Here is a 26,440-nt window from a genome sequence, read left to right on the forward strand (position 1 = left end):
CTATTCTTCGCTGTCAAACATTATCACTTAGGTTCTAATATATCTTAACTTAGCTATCAAATAAGACAATATGCAGATGATTCAATGGGTCTACATCAGACTTTCAGTTTTTAACAGTGTCTTTCCACTCTGCCCTATACATCATGGCCTTGTTTAACTCTAGTTAATGGACAGTAAAATGTAACAACTCTATTATTACTCTACACTAATGTTTCCCTGAAATAGTTTTATAGACTTTCCTGTTTTGTTTATTTCATTATAGTGATACTATGATTTATAAAAGACAAAACATAATCCAGTTGCTTGAATAGTAGAGAAGGAAGACTGCAGACAGTAAAGTGTGAATCTAGATTAATGTTGAGTGTTGTGGATAAAAGAAACTGGTAGGTGAGGAGGGGAGGAGGGAGTTGTAGGAATGTGTGGCTGACAGATGGGATACAGAGGCAGAAAGGGAACAGGGCATGAAAATGGCCCCAGTGAGATCACCCTGGGGCAGACAGAGGATGGTGCCTATAACACATGATGAAGCAGAGGAGTGTATTTGGAGGGGTGGGGGGGGGGGGGGGAGGAATAGCACAGAGGATATTTCAGAGAGTAAACTTTGAGTGCAGGTTAATGGTATATAGACATGTGATAGTTTATGTAATCATGTAGATCAATGGGATGAAGTGCAAGGAATGGACAATGGTGGAGGTGAATATTTAATTGGAGCTAGTAGAGACTGAGGCTAGTAGGACTGCAGTATTGAAGGATTCATTGCAGGGACAGCTCCAATTTTTGTAATTCAGAGACGCTGTTAAGAGGGTGAAGGGATCCAAATGATCTAATCAAAGGGCAAAGACAGTGAATCAACCACTGAAGTTGTGAATGTTGTGCTCAGGAGCAACTGGATGGTTAACTTTGCTTTTGGACATAGTTTGGCAGTGTCTATTCATATGGAAAGAAAGCTGGTTGGCACTCATTGCTACACAAAAGGCTGTGAACAAGTTGTAGCAGAGTCACCACATGACTGCTTTCATGGGTGGCATTGCCTCTGATAAAGTACAATATCCCTGTGAATAGGACAGAAATAGAATGTTTTGGATGGGTGTATAATAGATCTTGTATCTTGGCCTCTCACAATGACATGATTCATGTACAAGAGGTTTGGTGTAGGTGTAGCATAATAATGGACAAGGATATTTCTCAGATTGGGTTGGTGACGGAATATTTTAGGCAAAGAGAAAAGGAATATGTGAAGGATTTTTCTTTTTTCCAGGTGTGATGATGATAAGCAGTACAAGCCCTGGTGAAGGCCTTGATTCAGTTGATCCAGGTGGGTGGCACTGGGAGATGCGGATGCTGCTGCTTTGTAACAAATTCATGGAAGTAGTAGTTGATGGATTAGGGGCACATTGGGTTATGATGTCTGAACAATGTAGAAGCTCATGACCATGTATCATGTATTTGTATATGTGTTTTGTCTTGGACATTTCTGAAGAAGGGCATTGTCTGAAAGCTCAGGAATATCTTCAGTCTTGTTAATGTGCCTCTTAATTGCAAAACTATACAATGAGTGGTTACTTTTACTCATTACACTGTTTATGACAAAAGAAAATACTTTCTTGTAGATACACATACTAGATTCCATTTTAATATTATTGCTCATGCCATGCACATGTTGCTAGACAGCTTTTAATCTGCACTTGAGCAGCCACATTTTTCACACTAAAATGTGAAACATATTGAGTGATTATTTACGAATTCTTTTGGTTTCCTTTCTCATTAATAGATAAAGGACAACTAGATCCCCTCATAAATGACTGAAGAAATCTTGTGATTTAGATGCTACTGCACAAGCACATTACATGGTATATTTCAGGATGAACTGAAGCTCGAGACCAGCATAATAACTTGACATACACATTACACTGTTAATTTTACTGAGAATACCAGTGATCTAATGAATGGAAGACATGAAAGGAATCTCACAGTGGGGTGTGGGGAAGCTACCCATAGTTATGAAACATGATTGATTTTAATTGAACAGCTTCAAGATTCAGTAATGAAAAAAAAGAAGAAACACCATGAAAAATTTATCTGAATGGTACGGAAAATGATAGATGTGATGTACATATACAGACAAAGGAGTGCTTACAATTTCAGAACAACTGGATGATTTATTCCAGAGAAAGAGCTCTATAAATTCAGCAAGTCAATAGCGCTTTAGTTCACCTTTGACCTTATGCAAGCAATTATTCATTTGCCATTGATCGAAAGAGTTGTTGGCTGTCTCCTGAGGGAAGTCATGCCAAATTTCTGTCCAATTGGCGCATTAAATCACTAAAATCCCTAGCTGTTTGGAGGGTCTTGCCCATAACCCCCCAAATATTCTCAATAGGTGAGAGATCTGGCGAGCTTTCTGGCCAAGACAGGGTTTGGAAAGCACGGAGACAAGCAGTAGAAACTCGCAATGTGCTGGTGGGCGTTATCTTGCTGAAATGTAGGCTCAGGTTGGCTTGCATTAAGGGCAACAAAATGGGGCATAGAATATCGGTGACGTAATGCTGTGCTGTAAGGACACTGTGAATGACTGCCAAAGGGGTCCTGCTATGAAAAGAAATGGCACCACAGACCATCACTCCTGGTTGTTGAGCCATATGGCAGGCGACAGTCCGGTCGACACCCACCGTTGTCTGAGAGTCTCCAGACACATCTTTGTTGGTCATCGAAGGTCAGTTCACAGTGGGACTCATTGCTGAAGACAATTCTACTCTAGCCAATGAGATTCCAGACTGAAGACATGTCTGGAGATGCTCCAGACAGTGGTGGGATACCTAACTGACTGTATCCTGCCATACAGCCCAACAACCAGGAGTGGTGGTCTTCTGGGGTGCAACTCCCCTTCGATTGTCATTCATAGCACTCTTGAAGCACTGTGCTACGTCAACGATATTCTAACTGCTTGCATAAGGGCCAGAGGTGGTCCAACATGTTATCGACTTGCTCAGTTTGTGAAGCCCTTTCTCTGGAATAAATCAACCAATTTTTCTGAAATTGTTAGTACTTGTTTGTCTGTACATGTACATTGAATCTACCGATTTGCATCCCACTTGGATAATTCCTTTGTGGAGCACAGTTTCCCCCCCCCCCCCTTAGAGTATGTATTGCAGACATTCACAATGTTATTGTTGGACAAAAACTCATACTCAGCAGGAATTTGTGGCAGTCTTATAGTAATTTTAAGTAAGCCTAGCATTGCATAAGAGATAGGGAATCACTTAGACAAGATATGTACATATATGGTGTGAAAAGTGACAACTGACACTAAATAATTAAAAGTGTAGGCTATTCACATGAGTACTAAAAGGAATCTGTTAGAGTTACATGATAAAACGCAAAAATCTAAAGGCTGTCAGTTCAACCAAATACCTAGCAATTACAGTTACGAACATCTTAAAGTGGAACCATCTCATGGACAATGCTGTGGTAAGGCAAATCGAAGACTGCGTTTTATTGGCAGAACACTTAGAAGATGCAACAAACTCACTAAAGTTGCTACCTACACTATGCTTGCCTGTACTCTGCTAGAGTACTGCTGTGCCATATGAGATTTGCCAGATAGGACTGATGGAGGATATCGAAGAAGTTCACAGAAGGGTAGCTTATTTTGTACTGTCATGAAACAGTAAATATTTTGTTCAAGCCCATTTATAAAGGGAGAAATGGTCATTGTAATAAATAAGAGGAATCAGAGCTCACACCCAAAGATTTAAGTCTCCGTTTTTCCCACGCGCCGTTCAAGAGTGGAATGTTAGAGAAATAGTCCGAAAGTCATTCCTGTTCGACGCATCCTCTGCCAGGCATTAAGTGCATTAAGTGTGAATTGCAGAGTAGTGATGTGCATGTAGATATAGATTCGTGAATTTAGAGTGAACATTAGTAAATGGCATCAGAACCTGCTCCCATAAACACAATTTCAAAAGTCTTAATGTGCAAGAACTCAACTGTTCAAAAAACTGGAAGGTAAAGAAAGTGTCACACCCAGTACTGCTGATTCGTAAATAGGTTTTGGGACAAATAATCTAGACATTCAGCCCCTTTAAATCCACAAACATTGTCATCGTCATGATTTTAAAGCTATGTTAATGTACTTTATATTGTAGAGCTAACTCCGTTAATCAAACATGGATTAGGTGATGACCAGCTGTTATCAGAACAAGAATATCATCTGCACCCATATGTCATGCACAATGGGAAGAAAAGAAATTTTATAACAAGGAATTATGTTTAGTTACAGACCTGGTCTACACTTTTTCATGGCCTCCTGCAACTTGATAATATGTTCACCCTTCATGTAGATGACAACAGGAACTTGGACAAAGCCACGAAGCATAGGTTCTATAATGTGCTTGGTGTACAAATATTCTAGCAGCAGCTGCTGGTCCGTCAAATTGCTGCTCTTACGAAAACGAAGAACTTTAAAATCCTGAAACGAAAATGTGCATCAAACAGCGTTATCTCTTTTGAAAGTGCAGTTATTGATTATATGTAGTATTTTTACATTCTCCTTAAAAATGTCAGCATGTAGCCACATTACAAATTAATTTGCGATGTAAATGTAAAATGGCTCGTTCCACATCATTTCGATTTATCTTGCAAATTGATCCGTGAAACATGAAACTAACAAATAAACTAACTAGTTTAAGTTGAACAGTTCAACATAAATATGATGATGAGAAAGTACAGGGTAACCCAAAAGTCTATTAACATTTGAAAATTCAAAGCTTCACGGAAAACTGTAGGTAGAGAAGTAAAAACTGACATAGCCTACATGCTCGAAATGACATGGGGTTTTATTGAAACCAAAAAAGTGCACAACAGATGGTGCTTCATATTATAGAAAAGCAATGATTAGCATAACAATTGGTTTTTAGCAAAGGCGATGTTCTTTATAACAAACGTTCAACATATCGGCCGCCATTAATCAACAATATCTGCAGTCGAGGAACAATTTGTGTACAGCACTGCACAGCGCATCTGTAGGTATAGTGAGAAACTGAAGTCATATGTTGTCTTTTAGCATCCCTAATGAAGCCGGACGACTGCAGTAGACTCGCGACTTCAGGCAATGCCACAAACAATAACAACACAGATTGAGGTCTGGGGACCTGGGAGTCCAGGCATGACGGAAGGGGCTGCTCAGCACATGATCACACCAAACGATGTGTGCAGAGATCTTCCTGGCGTGTAGCAATATGGGGCGGAGCGCCATCCTGCATAAATGTCGTACCCTCCAGCAGGTGTTATCAGCCAAGCTAGGGATGATGCGATTCTGTAACATGTTGGCGTACCTCGCACCCTGTCACACTGAACATTTTGAAAACCAGCATCCAGCAGAAAAAGTATCCGATCACGAATGATGAGGTAAATGGAGTTTCCATGAGAGTTCTGGGATTTTTGGTAGCCCAGATTCCCCAAATGGGGGTGTTGACAGACCCGCGGAGTATGAAATGTGTTCCGTTGGTCCACAACATGTTAGACAACCAATCGTCATGTTCCTCCATTTTTTGAAGCGTCGACAACGCAAATGCTCTCCGCGTCACACAATCGGTGGCTAACAGTTCATGATGACGCTAGATTTTTGTACGGATAGCACTGGAGGGTACGCCTTAAAGCTCTCCAAACAGTAGCGAGCAGAATGCAGGTGCGACATGCGACTTCACGAGCGCTGATTTCACCATGCGGAGATGAACCCACTAAACTTTTAGTTTCCTCCTGAACGGTCATAGCAGCGGTAGAACATGTGTCTGGTCGCCCAGTATGGGGCCGATCATCTAAACAACCCGTGGATTCGAACTTCGTGATCATTTTCTTCACAGTGATACTTGTCATAAAATGTTTACCCGCGAATACCCTTCTTATAACGATAGCGTCGTAAAGCTGCAATAGCGGATTCTCCATTCTGATAGTAAAGCTTCACTATCAGCGTCTCTTCCGGTAAAGTCAATAATCCGCAGTTGTCGGGGCATGTGACTCTCTTTCTCACTACACTTCATTTTACAGGCGATTCTCATGCGGCATCACTGACGTGTTGCTGTCCACCACCATCTGTTGGCGAGTTTTTGCACTCTTTTTTGGCTTCAACAAAACCCTATGCCATTTCAGGCGTGTATGTCACTTTTTACCTCTCTACGTACATTATTTCGTGAATTAATGCTTTTTCAAATGTTAACGTACTTTATTGTCACCCTTTACTAGTGAAATGTAAAAGCACTCCGTCTTCAGGCCACAAGTGGCCCATCGGGACCATCCGACCGCCTTGTCATCCTCAGCTGAGGATGCTGTTAGATGGGGCGTGTGGTCAGCACACCGTTCTCCCGGTCGTAATGATGGTTTACTGTGACCGGAGCCGCTACTATTCAGTCGAGTAGCTCCTCAATTAGCACGAGGCTGAGTGAACCCCGAAAAACGGCAACAGCGCATGGCGACCCGGATGGGCACCCATCCAAGTGCCAGCCACGCCCGACAGCGCTTAACTTCGGTGATCTCACGGGAACCGGTGTATCCACTGCGGCAAGGCCGTTGCCATTAGTGAAATTTACGGTAATATTATTTTTCCTGCATTGTTGTCCAAGAAGGTTACTCAATAAAGCTGTGTAAAGTAATATTTTCCGTTTATAATATATTAGAGCGTTTTTCATTGACAATTAAAATCAATAATTCTTTAAATCTTAAGCCTCCAATTCTGACAATAAGAGCAGAGACTGACAACAGCGTGACAAGATTATCCCTACACATACTAATTCTAAAGCATTCCCGTTAAAAAGCGTTAATCGTCACTCCAGCTGTGGTGACATGTGGCCTACTCATGTGAAGCACGTTTTATGTGTGTACGGCGCGAAATGTCTGAATGCAGATCGTCAGAGGGGTCCAGGCTGGAGGAGGGTGCGTTATAGTTTCGAGAATGTTTTCGTGGCATTCCCTGAGTGATCTTGTAATTCTGCAACGCAGACTGGACCAGCACAAGTATGCATCTATCCTCGGGGACCATGTCCAATCTTGGCACGGTGGCATTTACCGGTATGACAATGCAACGTGTCATACAGCTCGCAGTGTAGGTGCATATTTCGAAGGCCACTAGGATGTGTTTTCCGTGCTCCCTTGGCCACCAGAGTCCCAGGATTAAAACCCAGTAAAGAATCTTTGGGTCCACCTCAATCGGGCTACTCCCGCCATGGATTCTCAACCGAGAAACCTAGAACAGCTGGTCACGGCAATGCAGTCAGCATGGTTCCACATCCCTGTCGGTACCTTCTACAACTTCACTATCTCTCTTCCTGCAAGTCTCTCGGCGGTCCGTGTTACAAAAGGTGGTTATTAGGGCTTTTGACAGGCGGTCACATTACAATGAGATGACAAAAGTCGTGGGATGTCTCCTAATATCGCGTCTGACCTCCTTTTGTCCGGCTTAGTCCAGTAACTCGAAGTGGCATGGACTCAACACGTCGTGGGAAGTGCAGAATATTCTTCAAACCAGTCGTGAACAGTTGTGGTCCAGTGATATGCCAAACTGTCATCAATAAAATCTTCATCGTTGTGCGGGAACATGAAGTCCATGAATGGCTGGAAATGGCCTCCAATTAGCCGCACATACCCATTTAAAGTGAATGATCGATTCAGTTGGATCAGAGGACCCAGTTCATTCCAAATAAACACAGCCCACACCATTATGGAGCCTACCAGCTTGCACAGTGCCTTGTCGACAACCTGGGTCCGTGGTTTCGTGGGGTCTGCACCACACTCTAACCCCACCGCCAGCTCTTACCAACTGAAATCGGGACTCATCTGACCAGGCCACGGTTTTCCTGTCGTCTAGGATGCAACCGATATGGTTACGAGTCCAGAAGTGGCACCGCAAGCCATGTCGTGCTGTTAGCAAAGGCACTTGCGTCGGTCGTGTGCTGCCACAGTCCATTAACGTCAGATTTCACCGTACTGACCTAACGGGACCTTCGTCGTACATCCTACATTGATTTCTGCAGTGTTGCTTGTCTGTTAGCACTGACAACTCTACACAAACGCCTCTCCCCTCAGTAGTCAAGTGAAGGCCATCGGCCACTACGTTGCCCGTGGTGAGTGGTACTGCCTGAAATTTGGTATTCTCGGCACACTCTTGTCACTGTGGATCTCGGAATATTGACTTCTCTAACGATTTCCGGAATGGAATCACGTCGGAAACCTTTACGCACGAATCACCTGAGTACAAATGACACCTCCGGCAATGCACTGCCCTTTTATACTTTGTGTACACGATACTACCGCCATCTATATAAGATCATATCGCTATCCCATGATTTTTGTCGCCTCCCTGTAATGTGACTGGACAGTGTATCTGTGCGTGTTAAGGCCAGTGGCCGTGTCCCATCTGCGAGTTCTCCATGACATGTTAAAATAAATAAATAAAACGCGAGAGTTATGGTGCCCATGCCCTCTCAACCTACTTCGATATTTGACTGTTGGCCTGACCAGTACATTCTCCAGATTTCTAACCCACTGAAAACATTTGGTTGCGGGTTACCGTGAGACTAGAAGACCATCACGCGCTCTCCTCTATGACTGAAGAACACAAGCACAGAGCTGAAGCAATATAAAATGATGTACATGTATCTGCCATCCGAGATCATTTTGACTGAATGCCCAGCTAGATTTACTGTAAATTTCGCATCCCATACATTCCCACATCACCTACAAATTTAAAAACATATTCTTCCTGCTGTACCGTAGCGTAGTCACACAAGAAGTATAACTCTGCCATTTGCTATCCTTCCTGGCGTTGCAGTTATAATGGCCAATAGTGTACTTTCTATTATTATTGTTAAATAATAGGTCAAAAATAGATTTATTCTTACAGAACTGTGCAGTAACATATTAAATAAATTTGATAGTCAAAATGCGTCGTCCACATCCCTTTCGCGTATATCATATTTAAAAATATTAATAATACTATTTTTACTTTCTAAGGTAGCCCATGTTCCTCCACAGGGTTCAAGCTATCTCCGTACTAAACTCCATCAAAATCGGTTCTACTGTTTCGTCGTGAAAACGTAGCATATAGAATTACTTCCGAATTTATAATATTAGCATTGTTTTGGCCTTGGGGATGTAAATTTCGCTTGGCACTGAAACTGATATTATACAAATTTTTCTCTTTTACGACAAACAGCTGGCAGTGTTCTGTGAAATCAGTGAAGTTACGTCAGTGCTTATTATCAAGTAATAGATTAAAACAGCAACTCAGTTGTGTAAGAGGAAGAGGAATCGCAATTTTCCTTGTATCTGAATTTCTGTTAACACGTAATGTAACGCCTGCCTCTGTAGCCGAGAGGTCAGCGTGTGACTGCCACATGGATTTCCGGATTACACTCCTGGTATTGTCAGGGACTTTTCCTTGGTGGGACGACTGGACTGGGTGCACTCAGCCTCGTGAGGCCATATGAGGAGCAACCTGAATGAGAAGCAGCGGCTGCAAGGTCTGGAAAGCGGCGTGCTGACCACATGTCCCTCCATACCACATCCTAGTCACGCCATATGACACAGGATGACACGGCTGCCTGTCGGAATCGCGGAGTCCTCTGAGCCTGTTCGCCGAGTTCCTTTATGTATCTAAAGTAATGTCGAAGTAATTCCCATAATTATCAATGCGACTACATTAGCACTCGTCGTAACTGAGTGTTATTATACTTTACATAACTAGCCAGCTAATGTACATACAACTGCCTATTAATGTATCAAGTCCCGGGAGATTACCGTGTGATGAGATTTATGGAGTACGATGTGTGAATGAATCGTGTCTCGGCGCCGAATTCGATGTCTTTTGCTGCACGTGTGGCAAAATACAGAGTGAAAATCCAATGAAGGATGCACTTGTTGCGTAGTTGTGGGATGACCTTGGAAACGTGCCACTTTGCGGGCTCTGCAGCATGAAGAAACGCTGTTTGTGACCAGACTCATCTACATCTACATGCACACTCCGCAAGCCACGGTATGCGTGGTGGAGAAAACCTAGTACCACTTCTAGTCATTACCTTTCCTGTTCCACTAGCAAATGCAACGAGGGAAAACGACTGTATATATGCCACCGTACGAACCCTAATTATCCTGTTCTCGCGCCTCTTGCGCGAAATGCACGTTAGCGGTAGTAGAAGAGTTCTGCGGTCAGCTCCAAATGCCGGTTCTCTAAATTTGCTCAATCTATTTCGCGAAAAAACGTCGTCTTCGTTCCAGAGATTCCCATTTGAGTTCAAAAAAGCATCTCCGTAAGACTCACGTGGTGATCGCCCCTCCCTGTAACAAATCTAGCAGGACGTCTCCGAATTGATTCGATGTTTTCCTTTAATGCGAGCTGGTGGTGATACGAAATCAGAAGGGGTCGCACTAGCGCTCTGTGGGCGATCTCCTTTATAGATGAGCTCACATTTAGCTAAAACTCTCCCAACCAAGTCGACAATTCTTCTTCCCCACTACCGTCCTATCATGCTGCTTTGCAACGTTACGCCTATTTATTTAATCAACTTGACTCTGCCATGCAGTGCACCACTAATACTGTATTCGAACATTACAGGAGTGTTTTTTCTACTCATCAGCATTAACCCTTTGGCTCCCAATAATATATAAAAAATTTAATTTTAAAATTTTTCAAAAATTAACCTTTGTTATCGTAGTAAGTAACGAATACAAGAAGAAACTGGCAAAAAATAAACAATCAGATTCTTTTAACGAGGTGGTTTCACTTTTAAACCAAAATTTCTAACCACCCATAATTTCGTGAGATATATTTGAAAGGTTACGCTCTTTTGCTAGACACAATCCCACATCTCGAAACTTCCATGAAATCATAGTGTCTAAAACACGCAAAAACAGGCCTAAAATTTTATATCGGAAGTACATATTGCTCAAGTGGTTTCATTTTGAAACAAGTCATAAAAGTATAAACTCAAATTTAGGTTACAATAACTTAAGATTTCCTTACGTTCACTGTCAATGATCTTCTCAATATGATCAATCACTATAAAAAGAACCACATGTGGCAATCTCCTACAACTACGTAGCACAATCTCTGCGCGAACTGTTGATTCGAACGCTGTAAGTGACTGCTACAATGCACTACATTCGTAGAGGAACATCAGTGTACCAATAGCTGTCTCTGCCTTGCAATAGCATCCGCGGTTTCAGGCGAAACGCACAGCGACTTAGAAAAAGTTAATGAAGTGGTGGTTTCAGGCAGAAATCACTGGTACTCAAAGGGTTAACTTACATTTTTCTACATGTACAGCAAGCTGTCATTTATCACACTCTGCCTAAGTCATCCTGTATCCTCCTACAGTCACTCAACGACGATACTTTCCCATATACTACAGCGTCATCAACCAACAGTCGCAGATTCCTACTCACTCTGTCCATTAGCACATTGATGTATACCGAGAACAGGAGCGCTCCTATCACACTTCCCTGGCCTCTGACGATGAACACTCACCTTCGAGGACAACGTACTGGGTTCTATTACTTAAAAAGTCTTCCAGCAACTCTGGAAACGTATTCTGTATACTCGGACTTTCGTTGGTCTGTTGTGGGACAGCTTGGCAATAACTTTTCGGAAATCTAAGAATGTGGAATCTACCTGTTCCCTTCCTTCATGGACCTCAGGATATCACATGAGGAAATGGCAAGCTAAGTTTTGCGTGAGCGATCCTTTCTAAATCCATGCTGATTTGCAACAAGAAGCTTTTCTGTCACAAGGAAATATATTATATTCGAACTTAGAATTTGCTCAAGAATTGGATACAGTCTGGATACAGATCGCGTAATTATCACTCGGAAACCTGAAACGAAAATACGCTCACGTGGATGTGATCTACTCCGTTCGCGGATGCTGAGTGGGAATATCGACTGTCTAAACATTACCGTAAGTACCTAATTTTCTCATATTTCATCATTTTGCACTTTGAGCTATGTGTACTTAGAGAGTTGAAGAGGGTGAAGTATGTTCTTGGGCTCTCTGTGAATATTGTTATCACAAATTTAAAAGAAATTAGCGTCGTGATGTACAGGGATTTTCTTAGAAAGTCTCTGACTGCAGTTACGTGAGTATTTCTGTAGCAGAATCAGACCAACCATACGAACTTGTTACAAATAGTCAAATTTTCTCCTGAACTTTTCCATTAATTGCAACTTGATAACGATACCAAACATTTGAGCGACAATCGGAGAGGCATTGTGAGAGATACAATTCACGCGGACGGTCGATCGTACTCGCGCCGATATTTGTGGACTCGCGCCGATTTCATTCTCGAAACATAAAATGCATTTCCGTATACGTACTAGTGTTGCGTTGCATATCTTATACTTACTTCAGTTATACTAAATATTATTTTCCTACAAACATCCCAGAGTTTCACAGTCGTTGATTTGAATACCGCCTATATGACATACAAGGAGGCTACAGCTCAACTTTCGCTACTTGAGAGAGCCCCCATGAAAAACGAGTCATCGTAGGGGCAATTAAACTTTGGGGAAACCTTTGTAAGGACATGCGGAAGAGAAATAACGAATAAGCCATTGAAATAAACACATTTTAATTTCCACATGAGAGGGTAACATTTGTTTATTCGTACCATGTTTCCAGGTTACAAACGTTGCTCGATGTGACGATCACATTCACGCTAGCCTGAAACCGCACGTTAGATATCATTTCACAATTGTTCGCAGCATTTTTCGAACGGTAAACCATGACAGTTCAGCTGTAGTGACACAGCTCGTGCACTGCTTGAAGATCGCACATTGCGTCCAGCATTCTCAATCGTGGCAGCAGTATCTTCTTCGACAATTTGTGGCACAATTAGCCGTCGGCCTCTCCCAGGAGCAATTCCGAAATTGCCAGTTAATTCGAACTTCCAAGTCGTATTCTTCGACTCCGGTGCGGAAAGAGGACCTTTACATATTACCTTAACGAGTCGATATTAGCGAAGAGCAGCACCGTGTTGGTTTGATAAAATAGTTTTATGAGCACAGCCCTGCTCACCTTGCAGCTCTAATGCACACTGATGCTTGTGTTTTAACCACACGTCGTCTTACAGTACCGACGCGAAACAGCAACACATCACACGAACACTACTAACAACGCAAATCCTGCAGCGCACAGTCGAAACATAGGTTCTACAAAGCTGGCTACCCACACTGTAAGTAGTTTTTCGTCTACACAGCCCTAAGTTTAATTTCAACCAGCTTGCAGTTCATGAACAGTTTTAGAGACTTGCTGCAATTGTGTACTGAGTCGTTTCCACACATTGATTTCCTACATGAAGGAAATATCAGAAACATAGAAATTGTATGGAAAATAACCAACAAGTCACCAAAACTGAGAATGGTTTTACCACTCTACTGCAGTGTCAACGTACAGCGTGGAACCAAGTATTGCCGTGAGCAACTTGCATCATCTGCCCAAAACAGACCTCTGCATATTTGATAGCATGACCAGAAATGGCACAGCAGACTTGTTCGAATGGCATTGAGACATATGGAGAGGGCATTTGGCGCACTAGAAGTTGATCGGAGAACACAGAGGTGGCTAGATGGTTAAATGTGCAACCTAAAGTAAATTTGTCTCCAATTATTGGCTAGTACATTACAAGCGAGGATTCAGCTGCCTAATTAGAAACTTTTTTTCTTCGTGCACTTGAGAATATATCTTTCGTGAAATGTTAAATATTGTGACTTAAGTATGCTCATTGCAGGAGAATAATGACTGTGCGCAGAGTAGGTCGTGTCTGTGTTGTTGATGATGATGAAAGAGAGAAGGGAGTGGATGAAACCTTTCGCCCGTACATAACCTACTGCTCACGGATAGCTGGGCTTAATGTTTTCATTTCACAGACCAATATTAACAGTGTCACATCCTCTCACACCATGAGATATTGCCGAGACGTATGGAAAACAACTAACGACATTGGCGCAAAGTTTCGTAATCAAGAGAATCATATCAGCACCCCTCTTTCCAGTGAAGGCCGTATGGTGCTGCTCAAAATTTCGTTCATCATCAGGGATCGAAGTGGCTATCTCAAAGAAGAGCGTCACTACACTAGCGAGCGTTAGCGATCTCCACTACGGAGGCGACTGTTGTAAGACCTTATAGACTATCGGGTGATATCAAACCATAGGTTCGGCATCTAGAAGGCTTGGCCAAGAGATATGCACTCGCCAAGAACATTTATTGGTTTGGCAGCTACGAAATACGACCCACGACTCCATCCCATGAAGGTCTGTCTTTGCTGCAGGTACTGCAGGGATAGAAGCATCTAGTAGGGTGATGTACTCAGAAGAATTTCTGAACGCAGTATGTATGAGGGTTCTAAATGTATACGGGTACTCATCTCTTGTCACAGGAGGAAACGTTTGCAGTGGACACATCCACCAATATACCGGAAGACATTTATCTTGATAGTTGAGTCTCAGTGTTACACAATAGCAGCAGCAGTGTTTTGACCTTGCTAGAAGCCGGGACTTGTAAGAATGTCCGTGGACTTGGCAGTATGTGAAGTGATGAGTCTGTAGCTTGATAAGCAGACCTCCATTCCTGTCTGAAGTCTTCAGACTGCTAATGTTGTGTCTCTATCTACTGACAATCATAGAGATCAATCACTACCAATCACTACTCTGTTTATTAGAACAGTAATACGGAAGTAATTGTTGAATTCTGTGGTTTGTTGCACTGTGGTATGTTGGGCTGTGTGCGCCCTAGCATACAGTGATGAACCAATATTTGTCCATCGTGGGCTCGACGCACAACTTCCCAGAAAAGAAAGCTCATAAACCACAATGACGCTAGACGCTGAGTTCGAGGCACAAATCATTGCCTCCCCGCTGCTCCCGTCCGTGCGGAGACCAAGCACTGGGCGCAGGTTGCTCCTTCCTCTCCCTGTGCAAACCGTTCTTCGTTATACTGGTACAACAGATGACGATTTTACCCTAAAAGGCTCGACCACACAGAGCTCATTTCGTGGACGCATGTTTTCAACACTAAAAGGTTCTGCCCATGGTGTAGCCATGTCAGTCTTTCTGCCCATGGTGTAGCCATGTCAGTCTCTTGATCGAAATCCTATGGATCGTATTTTGGATCAGCCACAGAAGGTCGCTGCGCTTCGAGCAGCTTAGTACTAATTGGTATCCTATAGAGTTTATAGATACTAAAACAACATTACTGTATGTCTACTGTTGTTCGTATAGTCATATTTTGGGTTGGTGCTTATGTTACATCGGTCTGATATATCACTTCCGTAAATTTCAAACATGTGCTCAATTCGTCCATACATTCTCGCCTGTAACGGAATTTTCAAGTTTTATTTATGCTGTGTCGCGTACTTTTGCTAATTTCATTGTACAAATTTCTGAGGCATCATTAAGTTTTATATTTTTCCCCTTATACAATGCCTTCGGAAAGTCGCTGTGCACTGGAGTACGGACTATGGATGTGGATCACGTTATAAGTTCGAAACAAAGTTGGCAGGACACAAGTTGGCAGAACTGTTTTTCATACATAAACGATCGCTTTTTTAATTCTTTCTGTAACAGTTTGGTTTAGTTGATGAAAGCTTTAGAATGCGATGTGTGGTGTTTATATGTTAAACCTGTTTTAGAACCACGGTGATTTCAATTGAGGACTATATTTTTCTTGTTAAAATGTGTTTCGACAAGGCGATAAATAGGTTACACAGATTTAGTGCAGGTGGCATTTGCTGAAAAATTCTCAGGAACTGCTGTGCCTGAGAGCAATGCGGTGTGTCGACTTACCGAGTAATTTCCAGAGACAGGGTCAGTGTTATATGCCGAATGAACTGGTAAGACCATGAGAAGTTGTTATTTATTTCTGATCCTATGCAGCCGGCCGGGGTGGCCGAGCGGTTCTAGGCGCTACAGTCTGGAACCGCGCGACCGCTGCGGTCGCAGGTTCGAATCCTGCCTCGGGCATGGATGTGTGTGATGTCCTTAGGTTAGTTAGGTTTAGGTAGTTCTAAGTTCTAGGGGACTGATGACCTCAGCAGTTAAGTCCCATAGTGCTCAGAGCCATTTGAACCATTTGATCCTATGCAGCAGAGCCCAATAAAATCACTGGGCAAGATGACACGGAGGAAAGATTTTGCGGTTTCAACCGCGCATAAAGCGGTTAGGCAAACACTGAAACTGTTCCCATATAAAGTGACAGCAACTCGAGAATTGTAAGATGCGCATCATGAAAAGCGAATCCGTTACTGCAAATTGTTTTGATCTTTTGTTGAGAGGTATACCACTGATATTCTTGATGTCACCTTCTATATACGCAAGGCCTGTTCCACCTCTCTAGTCATATTAACACAACACGATTATCGTCAACGGAGAATCCTCGTGCTGTGCTTGAAACGCCATGAAAATTGGAGTGTGGGTAACAATATCCAGACTGGGCATTATCGGAACTATATATTTTTTTTTAAGAAACCGTGAACGCCGGCCGCTGTGGCAGAGCGGTTCTAAGCGCTTCACTCTGGAATCCTGCCTCGGGCATGGATGTGTATGATGCCCTTAGGTTAGTTAGGTTTAAGTAGTTCTAAGTTCTATCGATTAATGACCTCAGATGTTAAGTCCCATAGTGCTCAGAGCCAAACCGTGAACAGTGAACTTTATTTTTTAATGACGCACGTTTTAACTGGCCAGCTAAGGGAAGATGAAATCAGTTACTCATGATTTCTACAAGATTGCGCTACTGCGCACACAGCTGCCACTATGCGTTTTCTGGAAGAGATTTTTGGGGAACGTATCATCTCGAAAAACATATGGCGCCATCGCTCGCCAGATCATACTCCACCAGACAGTTTTCTTTGGGGAGCTGCAAAAGCTGTAGCGTATTGCAGTGGCCAACACACGTACTGTGCCTTAAAAGAGCATATCATAATCTGATCTAAAGTGTTTTCCAGTCAAATTAAGCGAGTTCAGACTTACATAACAACCCTTGAGCGTCATTTCCATCACATGTTATTACTACACAGCATCTTTCCAAACACCCTGTCATTGGAAATCAGTGTAACATTTCAGTAGCAATTTCATTCTCTGCAGCAATTCAAATTATCTGTTTGTTCCCGATGTTCCGTCTACAGCGACGTACTGGGTGCTAGCCGATAAGAAATTCACAGTACAGTCGCTTTTCAGGTCAGATATTTGATGTACACGAACCGTAGATTTGAGGAATAGAACCGAAATGTAACAAAAGCCTACTACGAATAAAGAAAACGGCAGTCTTACGTATAGGTCTCTGGATTTCGGGAATAAGGTAAACACCATGTCGGGGGGAGGGCACTTAGCCTGCAGGAGAGTCACCATATTTGCTCACAAATTTATTCCGTAATTCTGTAGCAAATATATTTGGAAACTATAGTTTTGTAGTTGAGCCATTCTTATAATCTTTGTGAAAACAGGAGTGAAAACTTTCCAGTCGTTGGAAATACGTCGCCGCCCCAGTGACACTGAGTAAACAGTAGGTGCGAGGGCGCAGAATTCTACGCTTCGTACACAATATAGAATGAACGAAAAATTCACAGGCGGTGAGGTTAGGGTTTAAAATGTCTTTAAGCTGATGTTCTCAGAGACGGAGCTATTGCTCACTTGGAGAAGATCTCAAGAGGGAAGGGACTGTGGTATCATTGCTGGCACTCAGCTCAAGTGATTTTGGTTGAAGTTAGTTCGTTCAGAAAATGAAAACGCAGTTTCGACGACTACCAGTGCACAGTTACTCTATTTTCACCCAGAGATTTCAGACGTATTTCAACATTCAACATCGCATTGGCCAGTGATGCTGGCGCGTTAGCTCATCGCCTCCGGTCAAGGGGCTGACCACCCTTTGCAAAACAAGAAAAAATAAAAAAGAACTGAGTAGATTATTCATCCATAAACTCTGAGAGACGTCATGCGACGTCCGCTCAGAATAAAAATCAACGGGGAAGAAAGACGTCGAAGAAACAGATAGAAGGAAAAAGCAGGTATTGAGATAACCGGTCGAGGAATCGAAAAGCAACTACGCTCGCTCAGTAGTGGAAAGGCATCAGAACCAGATGAGATACCTATCAAGGCTCTGCAAAGATTATGCGAAAGAACACTCTTCCCTTCTAACGGCAGTTTATTGTAGATCCCTGGAGCAACGAAGGGTACCTAGCGACTAGAAAGAAGCGCAGGTCATTCCAGTTTTCAAGAAGGGACGTAGGACAGATGTGCATTATCGTATCTGTTATAAAATTATGTAACATGTTTTGTGTTCGCATATTATGACATTTTTGAAGAACGAAAATCTCCTCTATAAAAATCAACATGTATTCCGCAAACAGGGATCTTGAGAAACTCGGGTCGTTCTGATCCTCCATGACATACGCAACGGTGTAGACAGCGGAGCTCGGGTTGGTGCCGTGTTCCTTGACTAAGACATTTGACACCGTCCCACACTGCCATATAGTGAAAAAATAGGAGCTTTCACAGTGTCGAACCAGATCTGCGACTGGAAGAAAGTCTTCCTTGCAGACAGAACTCGGCACATCGCTCTTAACGGAACAAAATCGACAGACGTAAATGTGATTTCCTGAGTACTCCAAGGAAGTTACTGTTTACAATGAGTATAAATGATCAAGTAGAAGGCGTCGGAAGCTCTTTAAGACTGTTGGCAGACTGTGTGGTTGTGTATAAAGAAGAATCAACGTCAGAAGACAGTATCGATTTGCAGAATGACCTGCAGATGATTGATGAACGGTGCAAGCTCTGGTAGTACCTGAATGTAAAAAGATGCAACATATTGCACATACACAGGAAAAGAAATTCACTACTGTATAACTACATTATTGATGCAAATTGCTGGAAACAATATCTACCGTAAAATATCTAGGAGTGACTACCCAGAGAGACGATAAATGGAATGACCAAATAAAATAAATAGTAGGAAAAGCAGATACCATATTGAGAGTTACAGAAAGAATCTTAAGGAAATGTAATTCATCCGCGAAAGAATTGGCTTACAAGACGCTTGTTACACCAGTTCGTGAGTATTGTTCATCAATCTGGGGTCTCTACCTGATAGAACTGATAGAAGAGATAGAGGATATCCAAAGAAGAACGGCGCGTGTCATCATAAGATCGTTTAACACACGACAGCACTACAGACGTGCTCAACCAATTCCAGGGGCAGACGCTACAAGAGAGATGTTGTGCATCACATAGAGGTTTACTACTAAAATTTCGGGAGAGCACTTTCGGGAAGAGTCGGACAACATATTATTTCCTCCCACATACATCTCACAAAATGATCACGTCGAGAAATTAAAGGTAATGCAGAGGCTTATCGACAACCATACTTCCCACGCGCCATTCGCTAGTCGAGCAGGGATGGGGGGAATCAGTTAGTGGCACCAGAAGTACCCTCTTGCCGTTAGGTGGTTTGCGGCTTATGGTGTAAATGTAGAAGAAACTAGTGCTTTCGGTCAACTAGTTAAATTATTCATTGGGAGACATTGAGAAACGTCATGCGACGTCCGCACAGAAACAGTCTCCCCGCGGAAGAAGAGACGATGAAGAAAATAAAAAGTGGTTAAATGGCGGACCACAAGTCCAAAGGTCATCGTTGCGATTCCCGTTCGCTCCGTGGATTTTAATCTGTTTTCAAGTGACACCATGGTTTGGAGTCCGCTTAAACGGTAGCTCCGTCAATAACAGGCTGGGGAAGTCAGTTCAAAGATGAGAGGAAGACAACGGTAGATCACTTCCAACACGACCACGCCTAGTAAAAGCAGGATGGTGTTCAAACCAACCTTCGGGTTATTGACAGCTTTACTTTACTACTTATACTTTCTCAAACATGTTAGTGGTATTCTGTGGAAAGATTGCGTGGAAAATAATTTAGTGCAGCGAAAGTCTTAGCACAATAATTTAGTTTCAAGTGCAAATGAGAGACAGATTTTGGTTTTCCTTAATTCCCCTCCGCTCCTCCTCTGCCCCTTCCACCGTACCTACAATGTCACGATCAAGAAGGAAGGCAGGAAGTAAAGTTAGCGTGGCAATGCGTCATCTCATCGAGGGTAATTTAGACGGATCACAAGTACATGGCGGCGCCCACGAGAAACACGGGCCCTGCAACGAAATTGTGAAGTCACACTTGTCCACCACACTTCTCGAATTTTCGGCTCGGTGCAGGGCCCGCTAGAAATTAATATGCAATTGAAAAGGTACACCCTGAAGGTCTTAACTTTGCTGTGTGCTACCCAAAGCTAGCATGCACTTAAATGAGCATTAAAGAATTATTAAACTCGTCTGAAATAGTTCCTCTCTCCCCGCTGGAGACGGCTGCAGTGTCACGTGCTGTCACATACGCGCCACGGCCTGTCTTTCTCGTGAGCCTCAGCACAGCGGGACAACAGATGGGGAAATCACCCATGGCGTTGTTGATGGAAAAATCTCGATATTTGTCCGTCAGTGATAAAGTTTATTAGAGACGGAGCACTAGGTCGGTATGACGGCCATATGAATGGACCTATCTTTTCCTTTTCAATGGAACTATCCCGAACTTCGCTTTAATCGAACTAGGAAAATCACGCGAAACGTATATCTGGATGGTCAGATAGGCATTTCAATCCCACTGATGTCTGGTGTTCTCCTAGTATTTGTTTTCTGTCCTTAAATTATGTGTCTCTATGACCGACTTCAAGTTGGATTGTGGTTCCAAGTCCACGATAAATTATAGGTTCAGTTCATGCACGCATGTCCGAAGGAACATCGTATCGTTTTCTTAACAACACAGGCGCTGCAATGTTGTATCCATCCGCCAATACCAGGTAGCGACTTTCAATTAAAACGTCCTCCCCTGTACGAGAATTACATAATGTGTGTACGAGTACAGTTGTGACACAGGATCGTCGACGTATGGAAGTTTGTGTGGGGCCGTGATTCGTGCACGGTTTGCCAAAGCGGGTAAGGTGATCGCTTGCGTAAAGCGGGAAATCCAGGTTCGAGTCCTGGTGCGGCACATATTTTCATTGTCGCCATTCCCTCATACAGCTGATGGTAGTTCATATTCGCAAGTGCGGATATATTTCACGCAATTATAGGGCCCCCTATAACTGGATGGGTATGTCATTTGAAGTGTTGGATGGGCATAAGGTCATGCCAATCAGAACTGAACTAGAACAGTCAATGATGTTCCATCTGCATTCAAAGAAAGAGTACTGTAACAGATGACAGTCACGCTGATGCATTGTTTACTGAAAGCATCAAGTAGTGTAGATATCTGAGAGTTGTTTCCAGTTGTCTTTTCTTGGACATTCTACGCATTTGTTGAGTAGTATTCAACCACAGGGTGATAGCACGAATTTTTAAATGGTGCATTTAACTTTTTTGTAGTTTAGCCATTCCGACTGCGTGACAGGCTCTTATTTTGATATATTATTGATGGAACGAAATAATATACGAATATTATCATCTACGTTTCTTGTGACGATCTGGGGCAGTGACAGTGAAGAAGTTTCTTTTCCAGTGACTGCTAGAAAGGCGACTTACGCTTTGCAGGATGAACCAGTCACTGCATGCTCTAATATCTGTCCTTCCGTCTGCCATCTCCGTTAAGTGACCGCTTAATGAAGGCCACGGTCGATTCCTTAATTGCAGGAACAGTACTGTACGGCCTCCTCAGCCTTCGTAGTCGACGAGGTCACACACCGGACCCAGCAACGCTGCTTACTGGATTGCCATATATAGCTGACGCCGGCTTCTACTGTATCAGACACATACAGGCGCGTCTGACACGGCAGATTTTGCAAGCTGCGAAATATTCCAATTTTATCTAGTAAATGGTTGATGAAAGTAATAATCATCTGAAAACACTAACAAAATTTATTTTTTGATCGAAAAAAGTGTACCTTTTATGACATTTCGCAAATTCACTTTCTATGACATTTCTCAAAACACTGGAGAGGACAATCTGGGCCAAATCTGTACACTCTTCTTGTTATCTTCCAGGCGACACCTCTTGCCTCTGTTTTATTGACGCATAGCAGGCAGTGCACATTCGAGGGCGTGCTGAAAAGTAATGCCTCCGAATGTTTACGTAAAATCTCTTAAATATTTCTTTTTAAAAACAAACGTTTACAGTCACATTTTTATTATTCATGTCTACATAATTATTTATCAATATAGTCACCTTGGTGACGAACATATTTCTCCCAACGAGAGACTAGTTTGCTGATACCGTCACTGTAGAATGTTTTACTTTGTTGACGGAGCCACAACCTCACCTCTGCTTACACAGCTTCATCACTGTCAAAGTGTAGTCCTTGAAGATGCTCTTTGAGTTTGGAAACATATGACAATCGGATACGGCCAAGTTGGGAACACAAGGTATCGGATTGTTGCAGATGACGCAGTGCTCGTGTGTGGTCTGGCATTGTCGTGCTGGACGAGAGAGTGCTCCACGGACGGACGATCTCTTCGAGTTCTAAACTCGATTACAGCAAGCGGTTTCTCACGTACCGGCATAGTTGTCTTACACATGGTCATGTGAAGCCCTCCAGTTCGGACTCCTCTAGCGGCAGAGTTCTGCATATACAGGGTGTTACAAAAAGGTACGGCCAAACTTTCAGGAAACATTCCTCACACACAAAGAAAGAAAATATGTTACGTGTCCGGAAACGCTTACTTTCCATGTTAGAGCTCATTTTACTACTTCTCTTCAAATCACATTAATCATGGAATCGAAACACACAGTAACAGAACGTACCAGCGTGACTTCAAACACTTTGTTACGGGAAATGTTCAAAATGTCCTCCGTTAGCGAGGATACATGCATCCACCCTCCGTCGCATGGAATCCCTGATGCTCTGATGCAGCCCTGGAGAATGGCGTATTGTATCACAGCCGTCCACAATACGAGCACGAAGAGTCTCTACATTTGGTACCGGAGTTGCGTAGACAAGAGCTTTCAAACGCCCCCATAAATGAAAGTCAAGAAGGTTGAGGTCAGGAGAGCGTGGAGGCCATGGAATTGGTCCGCCTCTACCAATCCATCGGTCACCGAATCTGTTGTTGGGAAGCGTACGAACACTTCGACTGAAATGTGCAGTAGCTCCATCGTGCATGAACCACATTTTGTGTCGTACTTGTAAAGGCACATGTTCTAGCAGCACAGGTAGAGTATCCCGTATGAAATCATGATAACGTGCTCCATTGAGCGTAGGTGGAAGAACATGGGGCCCAATCAAGACATCACCAACAATGCCTGCCCAAACGTTCACCGAAAATCTGTATTGATGACGTGATTGCACAATTACGTGCGGATTCTCGTCAGCCCACACATGTTGATTGTGAAAATTTACAATTTGATCACGTTGGAATGAAGCCTCATCCGTAAAGAGAACATTTGCACTGAAATGAGGATTGACACGTTGTTGGATGAACCATTCGCAGAAGTGTACCCGTGGAGGCCAATCAGCTGCTGACAGTGCCTGCACACACTGTACATGGTACGGAAACAACTGGTTCTCCCGTAGCACTCTCCATACAGTGACGTGGTCAACTTTACCTTGTACAGCAGCAACTTCTCTGACGCTGACATTAGGGTTATCGTCAACTGAACGAAGAATTGCCTCGTCTATTGCAGGTGTCCTCGTCTTTCTAGTCGCATGTCAACACAAGCACCGAAGTCAACATTACCTTCCTTCAATTGGGCCAACTGGCGGTGAATCGAGGAAGTACAGTACATACTGACGAAACTAAAATGAGCTCTAACATGGAAATTAAACGTTTCCGGACCCATGTCCACATAACATCTTTTCTTTATTTGTGTGTGAGGAATGTTTCCTTAAAGTTTGGCCGTACCTTTTTGTAACACCCTGTATGTAGACATGTAGAATAAAAATGTAGAATATTAGTAACGTTTGTTTTACTCGGAAAGCTTTAAGAGTTTTCACATTAAAAATTCGGGGGCGTTACTTTTCAGCACGCCCTCGTACTTTGAATTTTCTCATTTCCGATTCTCTTTGTGGAAACACCACGTGTGTTGACACGTTTTTCACTCAATCGGAAGGAATGCAAAGCAACGATTTAGCAGTTTTCTCTCTGAAAGTTCTAATTTTGAGTTCTTGTTTGTTTTTTGTGCAATAGTTATGTGTTTACAACAGGTACACCAGTAAGGTAATCCGTGGACAGTTTTCTGTACCGTTTTAACCATTTGCGAAGTTCCTTTGCATAAGAAGATATCTGCTTACAGGGGTCGAGTCCAGTCTTTTATTTGTAACAAACGAAGAAAATCTCTGGTTTCCATTACCTATTAAGACCATATCTCCCTCGGATACAACGGCGCCAGGAGCAATTTCACTCTCCCATATCATTTTTAATAGTCGCTCCACCCCCCCCCCCCCCCCCCCCCCATATCCTATTGGACCAATGAGGCCTCCTCTTGTTATCTCTCATTTGATTGTTGCGTATCGTCGCAATACACTATCGCGACAATAATTTCTGAAGGAGATGTGCAAACATTTGCGTAGCTTTAGCTGTTTAAACCCCGCGAACCATGAAGGCCCCAAAGATTGTCAAACGTTCCAGCTTGGCGGAACTACACTACTGGCCATTAAAATTGCTACACCAAGAAGAAATGCAGATGATAACGGGTATTCTTTGGACAAATATGTTATACTACAACTGACATGTGATTACATTTTCACGCTATTTGGGTGCATAGATCCTGAGAAATCAGTACCCAAGAACAACCACATCTGGCTGTAATAACGGCCTCGATACGGCTGGGCATTGAGTCAAACAGAGCTCGGATGGCGTGTACAGGTACAGCTGCCCACGCAGCTTCAACACGATACAACAGTTCATCAAGAGTAGTGACTGGCGTATTGTGACGAGCCAGTTGCCCGGCCACCATTGACCAGACGTTTTCAGTTGGTGAGAGATCTGGAGAATGTGCTGGCCAGGGCAGCAGTCGAACATTTTCTGTATCCAGAAAGGCCCGTACAGGACCTGCAAGATGCGGTCGTGCATTATCCTGCTGAAATGTCTATCACGGGAACAATAACCAGTGCTGAAGTACAAACGAAAGTTAGTATAGTCACTTGTCATATTGTGCACCCTGTTTTCCTCCACTGATGGCTCATATCTTGTTCTATTAATACATTGCGTTAGCATTGGACATTGTTACTGCATTAGTGAGATGCTTAAAATTAACTAACTATCGGACTCATATCTGATTACTGTCACTTTATAGCCGGAAGACACGGAAGAGTGGAATAATTTTTTTTATACGTTCGTTCGTAAAGCACAGAAGCGGTATACTTCTGGACGTGAATTTTCAAAGTGATAAATATTCTCACTGCAAGGCCTCACTGCGTGCAGTTGAAGGTAGAATCCGTCTTCCGGGCTTCCAGTCATGGTCGACGTCGATGGCAGCACCTGTGTTCGACGTCAACGTCCAACAACCACTTACAGACGGTAGGTGGTAGCACTAGCAGTGGAGGATATATAATATGTGTCGGGAGGGGGGTAAAACTGTGCTGTCGTCGTATTGCGGAAACGGAGCGATTTATTTGACGTCCAAAAGGGCATGATCATTGACTTTCGGACCAAGGGTGGAAGTATTTCCGAAACGGCTAAATTTGCAAATTGATCGCGTGCTGTCGTGGTTGTCGCCGAGGCAAGTGAGGTTCACCACGGGTCACAAATGGAAAGGGTAAACGCCGGATCAAAATGGTTCAAATGGCTCAGAGCACTATGGGACTTAACTGCTGTGATCATCAGTCCCCTAGAACTTAGAACTACTTAAACCTAACTAACCTAAGGACATCACACACATCCATGCCTGAGGCAGGATTCGAACCTGCGACCGTAGCGGTCGCGCGGATCCAGACTGTAGCGCCTAAAACCGCTCGGCCACCCCGGCCGGCTGCAAACGCCGGCTGCGGAGGTTTGTGCAGATGAACAGACGTACAACTGCTGAGCAACTGACTGCCCTCATGAACAAACGGGCTACCGAGGTCACCGAAAGTGTCTCCTCAACAACCATTCAGAGAACGTTGCTGCGGATGGGCCTCCGCAACAGGCCCCTGGTTAATGCAGCCGTGCTGATTGCTTTGGACGAATGCTGGAATCTCCACGATAGTTCTGCGACAGGATGTCTACTGAGTGGAGACAGATGATGTTCGAGATCAATCACGTTTTATGCTCCATCGTACAGATGGTCATTGGTGGGTACTGCGAGAAACATCTCAAAGGGAATAAGGAGGGAGCTTTATGGTGTGGGGAATGTTGCACCAGGATGAGTTTCACACAGCATTTGGAGAATTCTTTCGTGACGTTCCCTGGGTGATATCGTCATTCTGGAAAGCACAATGGATCAACACAGGTATGCATC

General features: G+C 43.2%; 1 protein-coding gene and 1 pseudogene across 1 annotated transcript in view; both read right to left on the minus strand.

Annotated features, from left to right (window-relative positions):
* The window catches only part of LOC124555486 (inositol-pentakisphosphate 2-kinase-like), a 98,887-nt gene that overhangs the window by 22,288 nt on the left and 50,159 nt on the right, over positions 1-26,440 (minus strand). The window contains exon 3 of the mRNA XM_047129409.1: positions 4,282-4,468. Coding sequence (XP_046985365.1) covers positions 4,282-4,468 — 187 coding nt within the window. The remainder of the gene's footprint in view (positions 1-4,281; positions 4,469-26,440) is intronic.
* LOC124557059 lies at positions 6,452-6,569 on the minus strand (annotated as a pseudogene).

The sequence above is a fragment of the Schistocerca americana genome, chromosome X (genome assembly GCF_021461395.2).
Source record: "Schistocerca americana isolate TAMUIC-IGC-003095 chromosome X, iqSchAmer2.1, whole genome shotgun sequence".
NCBI classification, from domain to species: domain Eukaryota; kingdom Metazoa; phylum Arthropoda; class Insecta; order Orthoptera; family Acrididae; genus Schistocerca; species Schistocerca americana.